The sequence below is a fragment of the Mobula birostris genome, chromosome 25, assembly GCF_030028105.1.
Source record: "Mobula birostris isolate sMobBir1 chromosome 25, sMobBir1.hap1, whole genome shotgun sequence".
Taxonomy (NCBI): Eukaryota; Metazoa; Chordata; class Chondrichthyes; order Myliobatiformes; family Myliobatidae; genus Mobula; species Mobula birostris.
The window spans coordinates 55057835-55076156 of NC_092394.1; the positions used below are offsets into that span (position 1 = coordinate 55057835).

Sequence of the window (18322 nt, forward strand, 5' to 3'; positions counted from 1 at the left end):
AAAGTTTCAACATTACATCCTTGATTTTATATTCCAGTCCTGTTGAAATGAATGCAATCATTGCATTTGCCTGCCTCACCACAGACTCAACCGAGAAATTAACCTTCAGGGAGACCTGCACAAGGACTCCCAAGTCCCTTTCCATCTTAGGTTTTTTTTGTATTTTCTCTTCACTTAGAAAATAGTCAACCTTTTCATTTCTTCTACCAAAGTGCATGACCAAACACTTCCCGACACTGTATTCCATTGCCATTTCTTTACCATTCTTCTAATCTGTCTAAGTACTCTGTTTTCTCTCAACTTCCTCAAAACTACCTGCCCCTCCACCTATTTTCATATCATCTGCAAACTTCACAACAAAGCCATCAATTCTACCATCCAAATCTTTGACATATAACATAAAAAGAATCAGTCCCAACATAGATCCCCGTGCAACACCACTAGTTACCGGCAGCCAGTCAGAAAAGGCTGCCTTTATTCCACTCTTTGCCTCCTGCCAATCAGCCACTGCTTTATCCATGCTAGAACCTTTCCTGTAGTACCATGTTAAGTAGCTTGTTAAGTAGTTTCATATGTGGCACCTTCTCAAAGGGCTTCTGAAAATCAAAGCACACATCATCAACCAATTCTCCTTTGTCTATCCGGCTTGTTACTTCTTCAAAGAATTCCAACAGATATGTCAGGTAAGAATTTCCCTTAAGGAAACCATGCTGAATACAGCCTATTTTACTGTGTACCTCTAAGTACCCTGAGACCTCATCCTTAATAATTGACTCCAACATCTTCCCAACCACTGAGTTCAGACTATCTAGCCTATAGTTTCCTTTCTTCTATCCCTCTCCCTTCTTGTACAGATTTTATCCTCCCTGAAAGTGGCAACAGAAAGGATAGGATGGTAAAGGAAGTGTATGAAATGCTTGCCTTTCGTAGTCAAGGTATTGAGTATAAAAGCTGTGAATGACTTCCTGTACCCTCTTTTTTTGACACAATTAGTATAACATGCATTTGGCCACATGTGGAGCACTGAGCACACTTCTGTTCGTCATGCTATGGAAAGGATGTGGTGATTTTGTAGTGAATATGGAAGAGATTCACCATGATGCTGCCTGGATTACAGAGTATTAGCTGAAAGGAGATGTTGACAAACATGGATTGTTTCCTCTGGAGCATCGAAGGCTGAGGGGAGACCAAATAGAAGTTCTAAAATCATGAGAGTTGTAGGTAGTGTAAACAGTCAGAGTTTGTTTCATCTGGGTGGAAATATCAAGAACCAGAAAACATAGCATTCAAGTAAAAAGGGAATAGTTCAAAGGAACTTTGCCAGGCATTTTTTTTTTAACACAGAGGGTTTTAGGTGCTGGGAACGCACCTAAAAGAAGTGGTAGAAGCAGAAGAAGTAACAATATTTAAGAGGTATTTAGACAAGACACATAAACAGGCCAGGATCAGAGGGATATAGACAATGTGGATGCAGAATAGCTTAGTTTAAACTGGAATCATGATTGGCACAGACATAGTGGGGTTACTGTTCTCTGTACCAATGAGGGTAGGACACACTCCATGAATGGTTGAGTCCTAGGGAGTAATGAGAAATAGAGGTGTATAAGTCTAAAGATCCTTTAAAGCGGTAGTACAGATAGACAACGTAGTTAAGATGACCTTCATTAGTTGGGGCATTGAATACAACAGCAGGGATATTCTGCTCCAGTAGTCAATTAGATTCGACATTGGCTTAGCAGGAGAAGCCAGGGAGTGTTAGTAGACAGGTGTCTCTCTGACTAGAGGCCTGGGACCAGTGGTTTCTTGCAGGGGTCAGTGCTGGGTCCGTTGTAGTTCATCAACTATATTAGTGATTTAGATAATAATGTGGTAAACTGGATCAGCAAATTTGAGGATGACACCAAGATGGTGGACAGAGAGGAAGGCTATCAAGGCTTGCAAATTGATCTGGAGCATCTGGAAGAAGGAGCTGAGAAATAACAGATGGAATTTAATGCAGGCAAATGTAAAGTATTGTACTTTGGGATCACACACCAGGTCAAAACTGAGGAGTGCAGTAGAACAGAGCAATCTGGGAATATAGATCCGTAATTCCTCGAAAGTGGTGTCACAGGCAGAGAGGGTTGTAAAGAGTTTTTGGAACACTAGCTTTCAAGTTTTGAGTACTTGAGTTGTTATGTTGGAGTTGTTGATGAAATATCTGGATTGCTGCCTGTTCCACGCACCAGTGAGGATAGAAACAAGATGATTTGGCAGATAAATGCATGGCTGAGAAATTGGTGCAGGGGGCAGGGCTTCAGGTTCTTGGATAACTGGGTTCCCTTCTGGGGGAGGTATGACCTGTTCAAAAGTGACGGGTTGCACCTGAACCTGAGGGGGACCAATATTCTCGTGGGCAGGTTTGTTAGAGCTGTTGGGGAGGGTTTAAACTAACTTGGCAGGGGGTTGGGAACTGGAGTGAAGGGACTCAGGAAAGGACGGATGGTAAAAAAGTAAAGATAGCGTGCAGTCAGACTGTCAGGAAGGGCAGGCAGGTGATGGGACATAGTCGCAGCCCACAGGCTGAGTATCAAATCATTAGGGATGCAGAGTCAGAAAGGACAGCAAATACGGTCCTCAAGGTGTACCTAAATGTGTGTAGTATAAGAAATAAGGTGGAAGATCTTGTTGCACTATTACAGATTGCCAGGTATGATGTTGTGGACATCACTGAATCGTAGTTGAAGGATGGTTGTAGTTGGGAACTGAATGTCCAAAGTTACACATTATATCAGCGGGATAGGAAGGTAGGCAGAGGGGGTGGTGTGGCTGTACTGATAAAGAATAGCATTAAACCAGTAGAAAGATGTGACATAGGATCGGAAGATGTTGAATCCTTGAGGGTTGAGTTAAGAAACTGCAAGGGTAAAAGGACGTTGATGATAGTTATATACAGGACTCGCAACAGTGGCTGGGAGGTGGACCACAGATTATAACAGGAGATAGAAAAGGCGAGTCAAAAGGGCAATGTTATGGTAGTCATGGGAGATTTTAACATGCAGGTCGATTAGGAAAATCAGTTTGGTAATGGATCTCAAGAGAGTGAGTTTGTTGAATGCCTAAGAGATAGCCTGTTAGAGCAGTTTGTTGTTGAGCCTACGAGGGATCAGCTATACTGGATTGGGTGTTATGAAATGAACTGGAGGCGATTAGGAAGGTTAAAAGAACCCTTAGGAGGCAGTGATCACAATAAGATGTAGTCAACTTGAAATTTGATAGGGAGAAAGTAAAGTCTGATGTAGCAGTATTTCAGTGCAGTAAGGGAAATTACAGTGGTATGAGAGAGGAGTTGGCCAAAGTAAATTGGAAGGAGATGCTGGCAGTGTGACGAGGTCCTGAATTACTCCTATGAACTGTGCTTTTGAAAAGAGAGAGATAGAGAGAGTTGTTCAACACCAGACACCTTGTTAAAAAGAGAGAGAAAGAAAGAGAGAGAGAGAGAGGTGAAGACCGCTCAAAGTTTGTTTATACTTTCTACGAGTACACTAGCAGCTTCCAAGTTCTTACAGAGAGAGAAGGGGGGAGTGCCTTGATGAACAGCTAGGTGAGATAAATAGAAGGTCAGCTGTTAAACCTGGAGACACATGGCTTTAGACACTGAATCAGCTTTGTTGTGCCCACAGGAAAAGAGGGTTTTGGAGGATTGATCAGGTGGATCGATCAGTGGCTCTCACAGTGTGAAAAGGGAGTGACCAGTGGGGAGTTATTTATGTGTCCAACCCTCGCCTGGGTTGATAATTCCACCACAGAAGAACAGTCCCCTTTGTTGTGGTCACAGTCGGTGACTTCAAAAGGATTTTGGAGGACAACGGGAAGATCGACGGCGTGAGCTCACCTTGAAGACTCAAACCTCTCTCTCTCCATCACGACTCAACTCAATACCATGAACTGAACTGAACTTCGTATCATCGTAAGATTATCTATTTACCCCTAGACTTGAAGAAGCTTGGTTTTCATATATTTCCACACACATATATATATATATATAGTCATTGCTAACCTGTTTGATATATCTGCATTTATATTACCATATTGCATAGTTACTAATAAATACCATTAGTTCACAGCAATCAACAGGAATTCTGCAGATGCTGGAAATTCAAGCAACACACATCAAAGTTGCTGGTGAACACAGCAGGCCAGCCTAGAGATGCTGCCTGGCCTGCTGCGTTCACCAGCAACTTTGATGTGTGTTGCAGTTCATAGCAATACTGGACTCCAAAGTGTTTTCCATTTCTGCTGGTTCTTTAACCCGTCACGGGGTACGTGACAAAATTGGGGGCTCATCCAGGATATGAACAAGTTGGCTGGGGGGGGCTTGTTTGAATTGATTAGGGGAAAATCCCTTTTGATTTGCTTGTGTGGAATATCAGCAGAAATGGAGTTTGAGGTTAATAAGTTTGTGGCAGAACCAACCCCTGAAGCGTTGGGTGATGCTAAGAGGGATGTGCTGTTGGGAACTGCTCAAAAGTTAAGACAAAAGATGACCACTAAAATGAGGAAAGCTCAGATGCAGACGATAATAGTCCAGCATTATATAGCTAAGGGAAAGTTTGATGAGAAGCTGTTAGAGTTATTCACTGAAGGTAAGGTACTTACTGAGGCTGAGGTTCAGTTGCAATTAAAATTGAAATTAAAACAGCTGGGGGCTGATGAAGCAGAAAGGCAGAGGATCCATGAGGCTAGAGAGGCAGACAAACAGAGAGAAGAGGCTGAAAAACAGAAAGAAGAGGCAGAAAGACAGAGCCAGTTTGAGAGGGGGTTGGTGCGGCAAGGAGTTCCAGTGCCAAGCCGTAGTAGGGAGCCGGTTGTACCATTTAATATTAGCCAAGAAATTAAGTTGGTACCTCCATTTGAGGAAACAGAAATCGATAGGTATTTCCTACATTTTGAAAAAGTGGCCATAAATCAGAACTGGCTGAGAGATCAGTGGGCTGTTCTGTTACAAAGTGGGATTAAGGGGAAGACCCAATGGGCGTATTCGGCGTTGTCTGTTGCAGACACAAATGATTATGATGTAGTGAAAGGTGCTGTACTTAAAGTTTACAAGTTGGTCCCGGAGGCATACAGGCAAAGGCTCCGAAATTTGAGGAAGCCTTGGGACTGCATGTATTTAGAGTTTGCCCATTTCTCAAAGCTCGATGATGAGTTTGGATGGAATGATCCAATTAAATACTGAGCTCTGGCTGATGAACAGTAGCCTCATGTATGTGTTCCTGTTATCAACATTGATCAGAGCAGAGTGAAGAGTCAAAGAAATTGCATCTACTGTTGATCTATTGTACTGGTAGACAAACTGAAATGGATCCTGATCATCTCTGAGACAGGAGCTAATTTGGGCCATAACCAAAGTTCTGAAGTAATTCGTTTCTGCTGATGCAAGCATTACCAGATGATAGTCATTGAGGCAGGTCACCATGCTCTTCTTGGGCACCAGTACATTTTTGAGCCAGTTGGCACCATCAGATCACAAAAGCAGGATATTGAATATGACAGTAAATACTCCAACTAGCAGTTCTTTAGTACATGGCCAGGTATAACATCTGGAGTAGACACGTTTTGTGGATTCACCCTCTTGAACAATACCCAGACGTCAGCATCAGAGATGGAGATTAACAGTTCATCTGGAGATGCAGGGACTCATGTGGGTGTATTATAGTTCTGAAAAGGCATTGATCTTATCCAGGAGTGATGGGTCATTGCCACTAATGCTAACCAATCTCATTTTATATTGTGCAATCCCGGCCACACTGGTCAACTGTCCATCCTTGAATCCACTTTAATATAATTACCTCACTGTGCTTGCATGACCTTCCAAAGGTCATAACTAGACTGCTTTATGATTCTCAGATGTAGCCCTCAGCACAATAAATCACTTGGTTCACCTAGGGCATCTACTTGGGGGGGGGGGACTTGAAAAGTCTTTGTGGGTACACATCCACACTTGTCTTTATGAAGTCAGTAATGATCCTTATGTTCCTTTATGTTACTGTACAAAAGTTTATATATTTATATATATGGTAAATGGAAAGACATAATATACAGTACTGCACAGAAGGTAGGTCTGTATACCTTATACAGGTCTGTATAACCTTATACAGTTACAAGAAAAAGTTTGGGAACCCTTTGCAATTACCTGGTTTTCTGTATTACTCATAAAATGTGGTCTCATCTTCATCTAAATTACAATAATAGGGAAACACAATCTGTCTAAACTAATAACACATAATCCATTGTACTTCTTTTAGTCAATACAGAGTATCCCATTTAAACAATCACAGTCTAGATTCAAAAAAGTATGTGAACCTCTGGGCTAATGCCTTCTACAAAAGCTACTTGGTGTCACGTGTTCCAATCAATAAGATGAGATTGAAGGTATGGCTTCCAGAGGTGACCTGCCATGTAAAAAAGACACACGAAGTCAGATTACTGACAGAGCCTGCTCTTCTCAAGAAAGATCTGTTTATGTTTACCATGCCTCAATCAAAACAACTTTCAGAGGACCTTAGAAGAAGAACTGTAGAAATGCATGAAGCTGGAAAAGGCTACAAAAGTATTTCTAAAGACTTGGGTGTTCATCAATCCACAATAAGAGAAATTGTCTCCAAATAGAGGAAACTCAGCACGGTTGCTACTCTCCCCAGGAATGGGCATCCTGTAAAGATCACACCATGAACACAGTCTGCAATGCTGAAGGAGGTGAAAAAGAACCCAAAGACCTGCAGAAACTCAAGAACTTGCTGAAGTCTCTGTTCATGTGTACACTACAAGAAAAAACACTGACCAAGAATGGAACGGAATGAACGGTACTTGGAGCTTAGAAAAATAGAGGGCTATGTGGTAGGGAAATTCTAGGCAGCTTCTACAGTAAGTTACATGGTCGGCACAACACTGTGGGCCAAAGGGCTTGTGCTGTAGATTTTCTATGTTCCTAAGAAAGGCGTTCAGGGAAGGAAACCACTGCTCTCTAAAAAAAAACACTGCTGCACGTCTCAAGTTTGCAAAAGACCCCTGGATATTCCACAATGCTTCTGGGAGAATGTTCTGCGGCCAGATGAGACAAAAATTGAACATCACTATGCTTGGAGGAAAAATGGAACTATACGACGACACCAAAAACTCATCCCAACTGTGAAGCATGGTGGAAGGAGCATCATGGTTTAGGGCTGCTTCGCTGCCTTAGCACCTGGACAGCTTGCAATCATTGAGAAACAATGAATTCAAAATTGTATCAAGGTATTTTATAGAACGTCAGGGGTAGCGGTCCATCACCTTAAGCTTAATAGAAGTTCAATGTTGCAATATGACAATGATCCGAAACACAAGAGTAAATCAACAACAGAATGGTTTAAGAAGAAAATTTGTGTTTTGGAATGGCCAAATCAGAGTTCAGACCTTAACCCAACTGAGATGCTGTGATGTTGTGGCTGACCTGAAGAGAGGGATGTTCATGCAAGGTGTCCCAGAAATATTGATGAAATGAAACAGTTTTGTAGGGAGAAATGGTCTAATATTCCTCCTCGTCATTGTGCAAGTCTGATCAGCAGCTACAGGAAGCATTTGGTGGAGGTGATTGCTGCTAAAGGATCAGCAGCTACAGGAAGCATTTGGTGGAGGTGATTGCTGCTAAAGGAGGTTCTACCAGTTATTAAGTACAAGGGTCCATATACTTTTTCCAGCCTGGATGGTGAATGATTAAACAATGTGGCCAATAAGGACATGAAAAGTACAGTTGTTTGCCTGTCAATGGTTTAGTCAGATTGTGTTTGTCTATTATTGTGACTTAAGTAAAGATCAGACCACATTATATGAGTAATTAATGCAGAAAAGCAGGTAATTCCAAAGGGGTCACTAATTTTTTCTTGCGACTGTATGTGCCTAAGAATTTTGCACAGTACTGTAGATCCATTGACAAATCCTTGAATGCTCAAGTCTAGCAATTCCATATTCACCCCTCTGCTTCTGCCATCCAGCTCCTCATAGTCCTCTTCAGCAGTGCTGCATTTTTCAGTCTCTGTGTGCACACAGGCAGAGGCACAGTCAGGTGGTCAGATTTACCAAAGTACAAGGTGGGGTAGAGCGGTGGGCATCCTTGATGGTGGTATAGCAGTAATTGAGTGTGCTGAGTTCCCTGGTGTTGCAGGTAATCTTTGAAAGTAGTAGGCAGAGACTTCAAGCTAGCCTGAGTAAAGTGTCCCACCGCAATGTGACAGGCATCGGAGTACACGCTTGTTGTCCTTGTTGATTACAGCCCTTGGTTCTGCAAGTGATAGATTTATGTCGGCCTGAGGTAAGATGCAGATTACAGTCAGAACATCTACAGTAGGGAGAATGGTCAGGACATCACTGTGTAGTGTTCCAAGTTGGGACAATAGGACAAAACTGCCAATTTGTGCACTATGATGAGTTTATCATCAAGCCGTTGCCATCTTTTTCCCCCTTATCAGATGTTATGATCTAGCTCACGCAGTGGATTGAAAAATCCTTGAGCTGGAGAGCTGTGTCAATAGCGTTGGTGGTGAGCTATGTCTCCATGAAACAGAGTACACAGCTGTCCCTCAAGTCCTTCCGATCAAACAATCTTGCCCTCACATCTTCAATCTTATTTTCTAGTGACTGCACAATAACTAGCAGGATGCAAGGGAGGGGGTGGGGGAATACCAGGTATATTATCACGTCTTCAGTCTGCTAAAGAAGGAAAAAGTAGGTTTTAGTTGTTACTGGGGCAATTAATCCTTCACTGTAAAGGTTAGAACAGTTTTCAGATACAATTAATATCAATGCAAAGCAATTGTTTTAAGAATATTTTAATTGCCTTTAGATAACTTCCATTTACACCCTGGTGCAGGTGCTATAGTGCCTTTTAAGGGATTTTCTGATGTTAATTTAGTCTGAAGAAAAAGTAAAAGAGTAATATAGTCCTGTCTAATATGAAAGAACATAAAAATGGAAGTTCTTCCTTTTATTAAAAATGGATTCAGTTTTATGAATCCCTAAAGCAAGACAAATTATTTAGAGTAATACCAATACCTTTAACAATACCATTTCTAATTAGGCACTTTCTGCTGCTTTATTGCTTTGTACTGCTCCTCTGGGTATTCCCATTACCAGAAGCTGCGGTTCTGGCATAGAGAGGAATGACGAATGACACCATGGGATAAACTAAACAAACATTAAATTCAGGCTCCCTGTGGGGCATTGCAGCTGCATCTTCAGATTGAGTTCAGCAGGTCAGGATCTAGTTCACTGAACAGCCTAAATAACACAGATACCTTCCCGCACGACTGAATATTAGTGACTGAGGAATACCTTCTTGCTACTGCATCCAGAAAAGCCTTAAAAGCATCTTCCTATAGTTAAGTTTTGTATCTAATGACAGATTAAACATTCCCTCGTAAACTATCTTCAATAATACATTGGAACAAATTTGATAAAAAAAATAACTAGAACTACTAATCAACGATCCTGGTAATGGATCTACGCACATATTTAAGATTGTTTTTACAAAAGATTTTCCACCTCTTGTTCTCCATGACCTCAGCCTGCATCTAAAGCATTACAGTTAGAAAAGATTGTTCAAATGCTGCTATTTCACGATGGAATGTGACCTTTCAAAGAGAACCTTGCTTTGTTAAAATTGGGAACTGTATTGTTTTTGAAAGCTATATTTGAGCACCACAGCGAGGAGCAGGAGAAAACTGGTGAACAGGTTCCTGGAGATTTCCCCACAAGAAACAGAAAACAAGTGGGAAAAGCCCATTGAGCCACTCGCACACACTTACTGCTGCTGGCTATAATACAGCAGTGAGATATGGAAGGAAACATCCATCCTCCAAGACTTCTTAGCAAGAAAAGGGCTTACAAATAAACAAAATTAGAATTATTAACATGAAGGCAAGCACAGTGGTTAGGAAAAAAATTATCTATTGAGTTACTCTGGGAAGAACAAAAGAATATGAATTTGTTCCAAGTATATGTTCCATTCACCAATGCTAAGTTCGCTCCAATCCTCAATCCAACATTAACAATACAGCATATGGCAATTCAGTGTACCCAATTAATGCTTCACAGGCTTTCCCTGAAAATGGAGATGGTATATCCATTTTTAACAAAATTTGTACAGAAGGCACAGAAAGACCTTTCAGGATCCCTCAAAGCAAATATATGACATAAGAGGCTCCTCTCTTTTATTTAAAAATAAATTGGCAAAACATTCAGAAAACAAAGCCAATATAAATCCACATTTCAGGAATTGGCATTCTTCATGGGAATTACATTTGTCAAAATTTAGTAACAGTAAACTTGCACTTTTGAGAGTAGGATGTCATAAGGAAATCACAAGGAAATTTAAAAAACATAACCAAAAAACAACCACAGGCTATCAAAGGAGATGGCAGGCGGCACAGACAAAGCAGGGTTATACAGAAGCCTTCAATGTCTTAAAGGAGAGGAAGGCAAGAGTATGTTAAGGTGTGAAGAGAACTTTTGGTGATAGAATATACGCAGGTCAGGTCACTCATCTGAGTGCTACTGGTACCATGTAACCCAGTACTACCTGTCGCATGGTCAGGTGGTCGGCGACTAAACCGGCTCCCCCACCAGGCTTGCCTGGTGAGGAGGGTGGCTGGACACACTGCAGGATGAAAAACAAGACCTGTGAAAGGGTGGATGAACCCTCTTGTAGGGTCAACGCCCATCTAACAAACATGTGCCGTGAAGCGCGGAAAGGGCATCCCTTACATCGAAGCTTGATCTGGTCATTCACTGCAACAGAACTTCCCCCAGCCGTCTTGGACCCCACCGTGCCGCTGGATTGGGGGGGGGGGGATGTCGAGAGGGTGGGTCTGGAGCTATGCAACCCCCTACTCACCTAAAATCCATTCACGCACACGTTGTTCTTTTCTGAGGAGTCTGGTGTCCTCAAACTTCACTAACTGACTGAAAAGAACCATCATCATCCTACGGGATGGATAGCCAGAGAGAGAGAGAGAGAAAGAGAGAGAGAAGCAGAAGGTGGTAGATTGCTGATAATTTGGGTAAAAAGAATACTCCACACACCCATTCCATAATTCAGTAAATTCTGAGTTGATGTGTGGCTTAGCACTGGATACCTGCCCCACATGCCTTCTGTTCGCGGATTTAAAAGCAAAAATTGGCCCAGCGTCAATTGATATTCATCAGCTTTTCCTTATTTCATTGCTGCAAACCTAGTCCAACTCTTACAAACCAACAAAAAAAAACACAAAATGGTAAGGGGAACAAAATCAGAGGTTTGAAAAGATGATACATGACTAGGCCTTGAAGAATTAAACAAGATATGAAGATTTGAAAATAATTAGGTACCAAGATTTGAAGGGATAAGTGTTAATGAACTGAAAGCAAAAGTCAGATTTTACAAACACTTCAAGGATATTTCACAAGGTTATAGCTTAAATCCATTGCTTTTTCAGTCACTGCTATATGAAAAAGAATAGGAAAGTTATGTGAGGATATAAGCAGAGTATTTCTTAGAAAAAGGATGAAACAATTTAAAGTAGAGCTGAAGGAGAGAGGAGATGCAAGCCAAGTCAATGCTGGGTCTGAGGAGGAATATAGGGCATGCTATCATTGTAAGGACAGGCAGAATTGAGGCTACGGGTTTAATTAATAATCAACAATGATACAATCGATGAGGACAGTAGTCATGGATGGTTATGGGGGTCAAGAGCAATGGAAAGAGCAGAATGTTGCTGAGAGAATTTTGGGCATTGCACTATGCGAAGGTCAGTTAATCTTTGAGGCACAGACATTATTTTAGAGTGATTCTAGTTCTCATTGATTTGATTAGTCAGAAAATACTGGCTATCACAAAGACAAAGGAACTAAATCATGCTGCCAGCAATATTGCAAAAACTTTAAATGACAACAGGTTATCATGATTATGTATAACCTACCACTTTATTACTGGCTATATCTCAACTTTTTCAACATCAAACCCATTTCTTGAGTTTCTTTATAAAATGAATCACATTCATCTGATCAAAAGCAGCATTTAAAAAGTGTAGTAGAATGCTACTATACTTTTTACCAGTTCTTACAGAAATACCAAAAGGGTTTACCAAAATTAATGGATTTGTGGCTAAATATAAAGATAGGTGAAGGAGCAGGTGGTGTTGAGAAAACAGAGAGCCTGTAGAGAGACTTCGATAGTTTAAGGGAATGGGCAAAGAAGTGGCAAATGAAATATAATGCTGGGAAGTGTATGGTCATGCATTTTGGTGGAAGAAATAAACTGATCGACTATTATTTAGATGGAGAGAGAATTCAAAATGCAGAGATACAAAGAAACTTGGGAGTCCTTGTGCAGGATACCCTAAAGCTTAACCTTCAGGTTGAGTCGGTGGGGAAGAAGGCGAATGCAATACTGGCATTCATTTCTAGAGATACAGAATGTAAGAGCAGGGATGTTATGTTGAGGCTCTATAAGGCACTCGTGAGACCACACTTGAAGTATTGTTTGCAGTTTTGGCCTCCTTATTTTGGAAAGGATATATTGACATTGGAGAGGTTCAGAGAAGATTCACAAGAATGATTCCAGGAATGAAAGGGTTACCGTATGAGGAACGTCTGGCAGCTCTTGGGCTGTATTCCCTGGAGTTCAGGAGAATGAGGGGTGTCTCATAGAAACATTCCGAATGTTAAAAGGCCTGAACAGCTTAGATATAGCAAAGTTATTTCCCACATTAGGGGAGTCTAGGACAAGAGGGCATGACTTCAGGATTGAAGGATGTCCTTTAAGAAGAGAGATGCGGAGAAATTACTTTAGTCAGAGGGTGGTAAATCTGTGAAATTTGTTGCCACGGGCAGCTGTGGAGGCCAAGTCATTGGGTGCATCTAAGGCAGAGATAGATAGGTTCTTGATTAGCCAGGGCATCAAAGGGTATGGGGAGAAGGCAGGGGAGTGGGGATGACTGGAAGAATTGGATCAGTCATGATTGAATGGCGGAGCAGACTTGATGGACCAAATGGCCTACTTCTGCTCCTATATCACATGGTCTTATGGTTTGGTACAAGATATCAAAGGTGCTAAATTGACAAGACATAATGGAGTTTGTGCTGACCTATGCCCAACAGCTGTGTTCTGTGAACCTGTACATACTTATTACATCAACTTTCAAAGACAAACATTCAACAGAGAGTCACACTGTGTAGAGGGGGGAAGCACATTTTCCCTCTCTTTTGGACGGCTACATTTTACCTACAATAATCAAGGACAAATATTTGAAACTTAATCCCATCTAGCCCTTTGAAACAGTTCTATGCAAAACACTGGCATTACTGCAGGCTGTTGATTATGGAAAGATTTAGACCTTGGAAGATACACGCCCATATTTGGCTGCAATCTATGTATGATGGGCTCATATACAGTTTTTTTAGCACTTCCATTGACTCACATCAGTAACACAATCAATGTTTTACGCTGAGTATGCCAATCATAACAATGTTAATTTAATGCCACTACTGATCTGGCTGGTGGAGTAATGGCATCAGTGCCGGGCTTCGGGACGAAAGGTCCCGAGTTCGAATCCAGCCAGCTCCCCTGCACGCTTTCCATCTGTGCTGGGTTATGAGCTGGTGATCTCTTTGGAAACTCACCCGGCAGAAGGCAATGGCAAACCACTGCTGTAACTTGCTCGTAAACTCCGGATGCGACGGGCCTTTCCTTTTTTACTATTACACTGGACTTCAGTACAGGAGCTAACCTAGTTCTCAGGAACAACAGCTGTCACCTTCCAAACTGCTACTTCCAAATGATTATCAATTATTTAATGATTTGTTGGCAATTAACTGTAAAGAATAGCATTTTCTATTTATTTCTTTAGCGATATGGCATGGAGCAGGCCCCTCCAGCCAAACGAGCCGCACTGCCCAGTAACCCAGCTATTAAACCTAGCCTAATCATCATACAACTTACAATGACCTATTAACCTGTATTTCTCTGGAAACCACAGCAGCAGCATCCAGACAAAACCCACATACTCATGAAAAGGGTGTACAAACTTCTAACAGATAAAGTAGCTGTTCATTTGTGTATTTTATAAAAGTCACAAATGATTTAGAGTACCTCTATCTTTGGAACAAAACTTGAGAGACCTGAAATCCAAACCAAAAATAAGAATGCTCGAACTACTTAACATATCATGCAGAATCAGTGGCGAGAGCAAGTTAGTTAAAGTTTCAGGTCAAGGACTGGAAAGGCATATTTTAATTTGCAAAAAAGAAGGATCGTAGAGATAATGTTTGTGATACTGAGCAGACCAAATTTGTCGAAGTAACAAATGACAATTAAAAGCACAAAAGAGTCAAGTTGGTGAAGACTTCTTCAAATTCTATCTCCTATCATCTGTACCACATGTTGCTACAGATTCAGATTCAATACCATACAATGCTTTACATCCATTGTCCCAATAAACATTCATGCCATAGAGCAGCTAGTTCGAAAGAATTTTTATTTTTAATTTTGATTTTGATTTATGCCCTCCTATTCACCCTCACTCTCCTCAGATACAGGAAAAATCTACACACAAGAGATTCTGAAGATGCTGGAAATCCATAAGAACGCACATAAAATGCTGGAGGAACCAGCAGGTCAAGAAGCCAGAATAAGGTGGTGTGGGAGGGAGGGGAAGTACAAGCTAGAAGGATAATAGGTGAAGCAGCTCTACAGTTTAAACCGTGATCTTTAATGGGTCTGTTGAAAACTGCTATTCTATTTCCCATCCGTTCTTTCATGAACCGATCACTTTGGCACAGTGATACAGCAGGTAATTCTGACCTTCAGTGCTGTCTGCATGGATTCTGCACATTCCCCATGATCAGATTGGTTTCATCCCACGTTTCAAAAACCGGGCTGGACATGCTCAAAGACAATTGCAGGGGTGATATTTAACAAACTTTGACATGGAACTCCATTAGATGTTAGAACTACTGGGGAGAACAGACAACAGAAAAATAGACAAGTCCAAGGAAAGCTGATGGCATATGTATTTGAGCCATAATTTTCATCTTCCTTTCAAGATAGTACACATCTATCTTTTCACAACCTTACAGACCACCTTTATCCTTCAGGTCACCTTTAGCCTTATCTTTGTGACAGAAAGAGCAAAAACTCATTTAATATTTCCTTGTAGGTACAACCGTGCAATTCCCTTGACGCCTTTTTTGACCAAATAATTTTTATAATATGATACTTTCTACTTTACTCTGTGATCAAACCAAGTTTCTGAAACAAATTAAAATAGCAACTCAAGTTTTCCAATATGGCCCATGAGAAATGAATCATTATGCTTTAATATTTTTTCCGCCAACTTATTATTGGCCTGTATTACTACTTTCAGACATTTGTACATCTGTATCACTGAGTTGTTCTGTTACTTTTCCTGTTTCAATTCTCATTTCCCAATTATATGTTCTTATTCTCCCCACCAAAATGTACCATCTCTCACTTAAAATGAAATTCTTTTGTTAATCTAAACCATTCTGATTAGAGGCAATTAATCACAAACAAATTGATTCTGAATCTCTTAGATGTATCAAAAATTTGAAGAAGAAAATTATAGCAATTGATAGAGAAAAGGCAAAGGTGTAGACGCAAGTTCTACACTGATCTAATAAATGGCTATTTCGACTCACCCTGCCCTGGCTGCTGGACCTGGGATGGAAGAACATTCTGCCCAAGTTCACCATTTAACCACAGTTGCATACGAATGAAGGGTTCTCGGCCTTTTTGAGTCAACTTGCTCCAGGGCTTGGGCCGCGACAGCATGTCACTCACACTCCCTTGTGAAAGGCCCAAAACCTGGGAAAAGGGAAAACCACAGCAAAGAGAAACAAAGTTCTTAATCAGTTATGTTTTCCCTTATTTTTCTTTCAGATTTGGTGATAGAAGTACGAGTCTTACATTTACAAACATGAAGAATGCATCAAAATATTATAAATCATTTCAAGTATCAGAAAGTTGTTTCAGTGGGTTACTTATCCAGATTTAAGTCAGTCATGCAGATAAGTATATAGAGAACATTGAATTTCTAACAGTAACTTATATTATTGCTGTTATTTATCTCATAATCCCAGCATTTTTAATATTTTGTTTCTTTCAATAATTTCCATTAGTTCCCTGCCATTTTTGTTATTCCTTCCTCGGCTTCTCAAAATCATCTTTCATTCTTTCTGTTCATGTACTCTATGATTTATTCATTAATGAAAAAATAGTGCATGAGTTGCTAATTTTTTGCATAAAAAGTTTTATTATGCGACAACGTAGAGAAAAATATAAAACAGCATAATTCTCTGTTCTTTAAAGCAGCATTTCCACTTCACTTTTAAAAGAGTAGACTAAAGATTGCCTTCAGCCTAATTATTTTTCCAGACTCTCCACTTAGTGCATGGACAGTATCATGACACTTCAATATCACTACCATAAACTCCAGTAGGGAAGCTAGATCTAGGAATTGACTCTGGGAATTTCAAATTCAGATTCAGATTTATTTATTTATCACATGTACATCAAAACATAGTGAAATGTGTTGTTTGTGTTAACAATCAACACAAACTACAGATGCCACAAGTGTAACCACACATTCTAGTGCCAACATCTCATGTCTACAATGTTTAACAGAACACAAGCAACAATAAAACAACTGCAAAAAACCCCCAAAAACTGCTAAAGACAATCTTTCCCTCCCTCCCACCCATTCAGACACACAGACAGGCCTCCAACCCCAGGCCAGGAATGCCTCTGGAATCCTTGTCCCTGCACTCTCAGACCCGGCAGACACTGGGCCCAGATGCACAGTCTCGGACATTCTGCCTCCAACTTACAGACACAAAGATCGAGGGGCGTTGACTATTAGGCCTTGACTAACTCCCTGTGCTGCCCCCAGAAACATCCCTATGAACCTACATAAACGATCAAGTCTGAGCCAATATCACAACTTGGCACCATCTTGACCAGAATTACATGATACGCCTGGTTCAGTAGCAAGGAAAAATGGAAGTCTCAAAGAAACAACAATGTCCTAAACAAAGACATCACAATTGACCCTACCTAACAAGTAAACGGACTACATCTTTCTCACAATAAATAGAATTACATAAGAACCAGAAAACAAGGGTCTCTTTGACCTCAGAAGTACCTCAATCTTAGTTCCAAGTGCAGCAGAAAGGTTAAACAATGGGACATGCCCTCAAAAACAGCTGAAATTATATTTCCAATGCTGTTGGTTAAAATTGACATTGTTACATCAGATTGTATGTTGTTACCACCAACATCAAATGATACACGACCACATGAAGCAAAAAGCAGGAAATAATCTAAAATCAGTTTCACATTCTTGCAAAAGCATTTATACAATGGTTCTGGACCGGACAGTCTCTGTTAACAACAAAATGGAGTTTCTTAAGAATTAATGAGGGACTTACCGGTGTTGCTCCAGTGCAGAATGCTCCACGGTAGTCATTTGATGTGGCCGGTGAGGAGCTGGGTGGTGTGGTCAGACGTAACACCTGAGTGATGACAATTAGAATGATAAATAGTTCCCTTCTAAGTGTTATCACACTGGTGCTATGACATTGAGAAGCCAGAACCATTGTATAATGGAAACCACATCCTCTGATGTGGGAACAAGGATGTTTGTTTTTCAAGTTCCACATGTGTGCGGTCATGCAAAAAAACAAACTCGATTCAGATTTATCATCTGCTAGATGTAATATTGGCTAACTTGTGGCCAGAATTGAACTGCATCGATCACTTCCTATTTGAGACGTCGAGCACAACTTATTTTCAGAGACAGATATTAACTCTTGCCACTGGCACTGGCCTATTCTCCATTGTGCCAGAAGCTCAAAAAAATTCCATGGCAGGTAATTTCACATCAATATCTTTCTAATCAAACTATTAACAAAATCAATAACTTAACTGAAATAAAATAATGATTTGTTTTGCTTTAACCCATGCTATATTTAAGAATTACAAAAGCAATTGTGGGATGTGTACATGTTGAACACAGCAAATTATTTACAATGTCCAAGAATGTGAAGGCCTCAGTTCTATGTATGAAAAAGTTACTTTGTGATTTTCACAGAATAATTCTGGGGTTCCCTAATAAACATTTTGAAGCAGGACTGTTGTGGAAGAGGTGAGCAGCTTTAAGTTCCTGGGTGTCAACATCTCAGACTGTCTACCCTGGGCTTAACATATTAATGCAATCATGAATAAGGCATACCAGCGGCTATACTTCATTAG

The 18322-nt window shown here is 40.6% G+C and overlaps 1 protein-coding gene across 8 annotated transcripts in view; it reads right to left on the minus strand.

Annotated features, from left to right (window-relative positions):
- Positions 1–18322, minus strand: part of LOC140187605 (protein CASP-like) — a 622913-nt gene that overhangs the window by 197260 nt on the left and 407331 nt on the right. For 5 of the 8 annotated variants that reach the window (XM_072243099.1, XM_072243097.1, XM_072243101.1 and 2 more), the window contains 2 exons: positions 17500–17583; positions 15712–15877 (listed from right to left, as the gene is read on the minus strand). The exons of 1 other annotated variant lie outside the window; for it this stretch is intronic. In XM_072243099.1, the coding sequence (XP_072099200.1) occupies positions 15712–15877; positions 17500–17583 (250 nt within the window). The remainder of the gene's footprint in view (positions 1–15711; positions 15878–17499; positions 17584–18322) is intronic. 2 more of the 8 variants (XM_072243103.1, XM_072243098.1) reach the window with 1 other exon arrangement.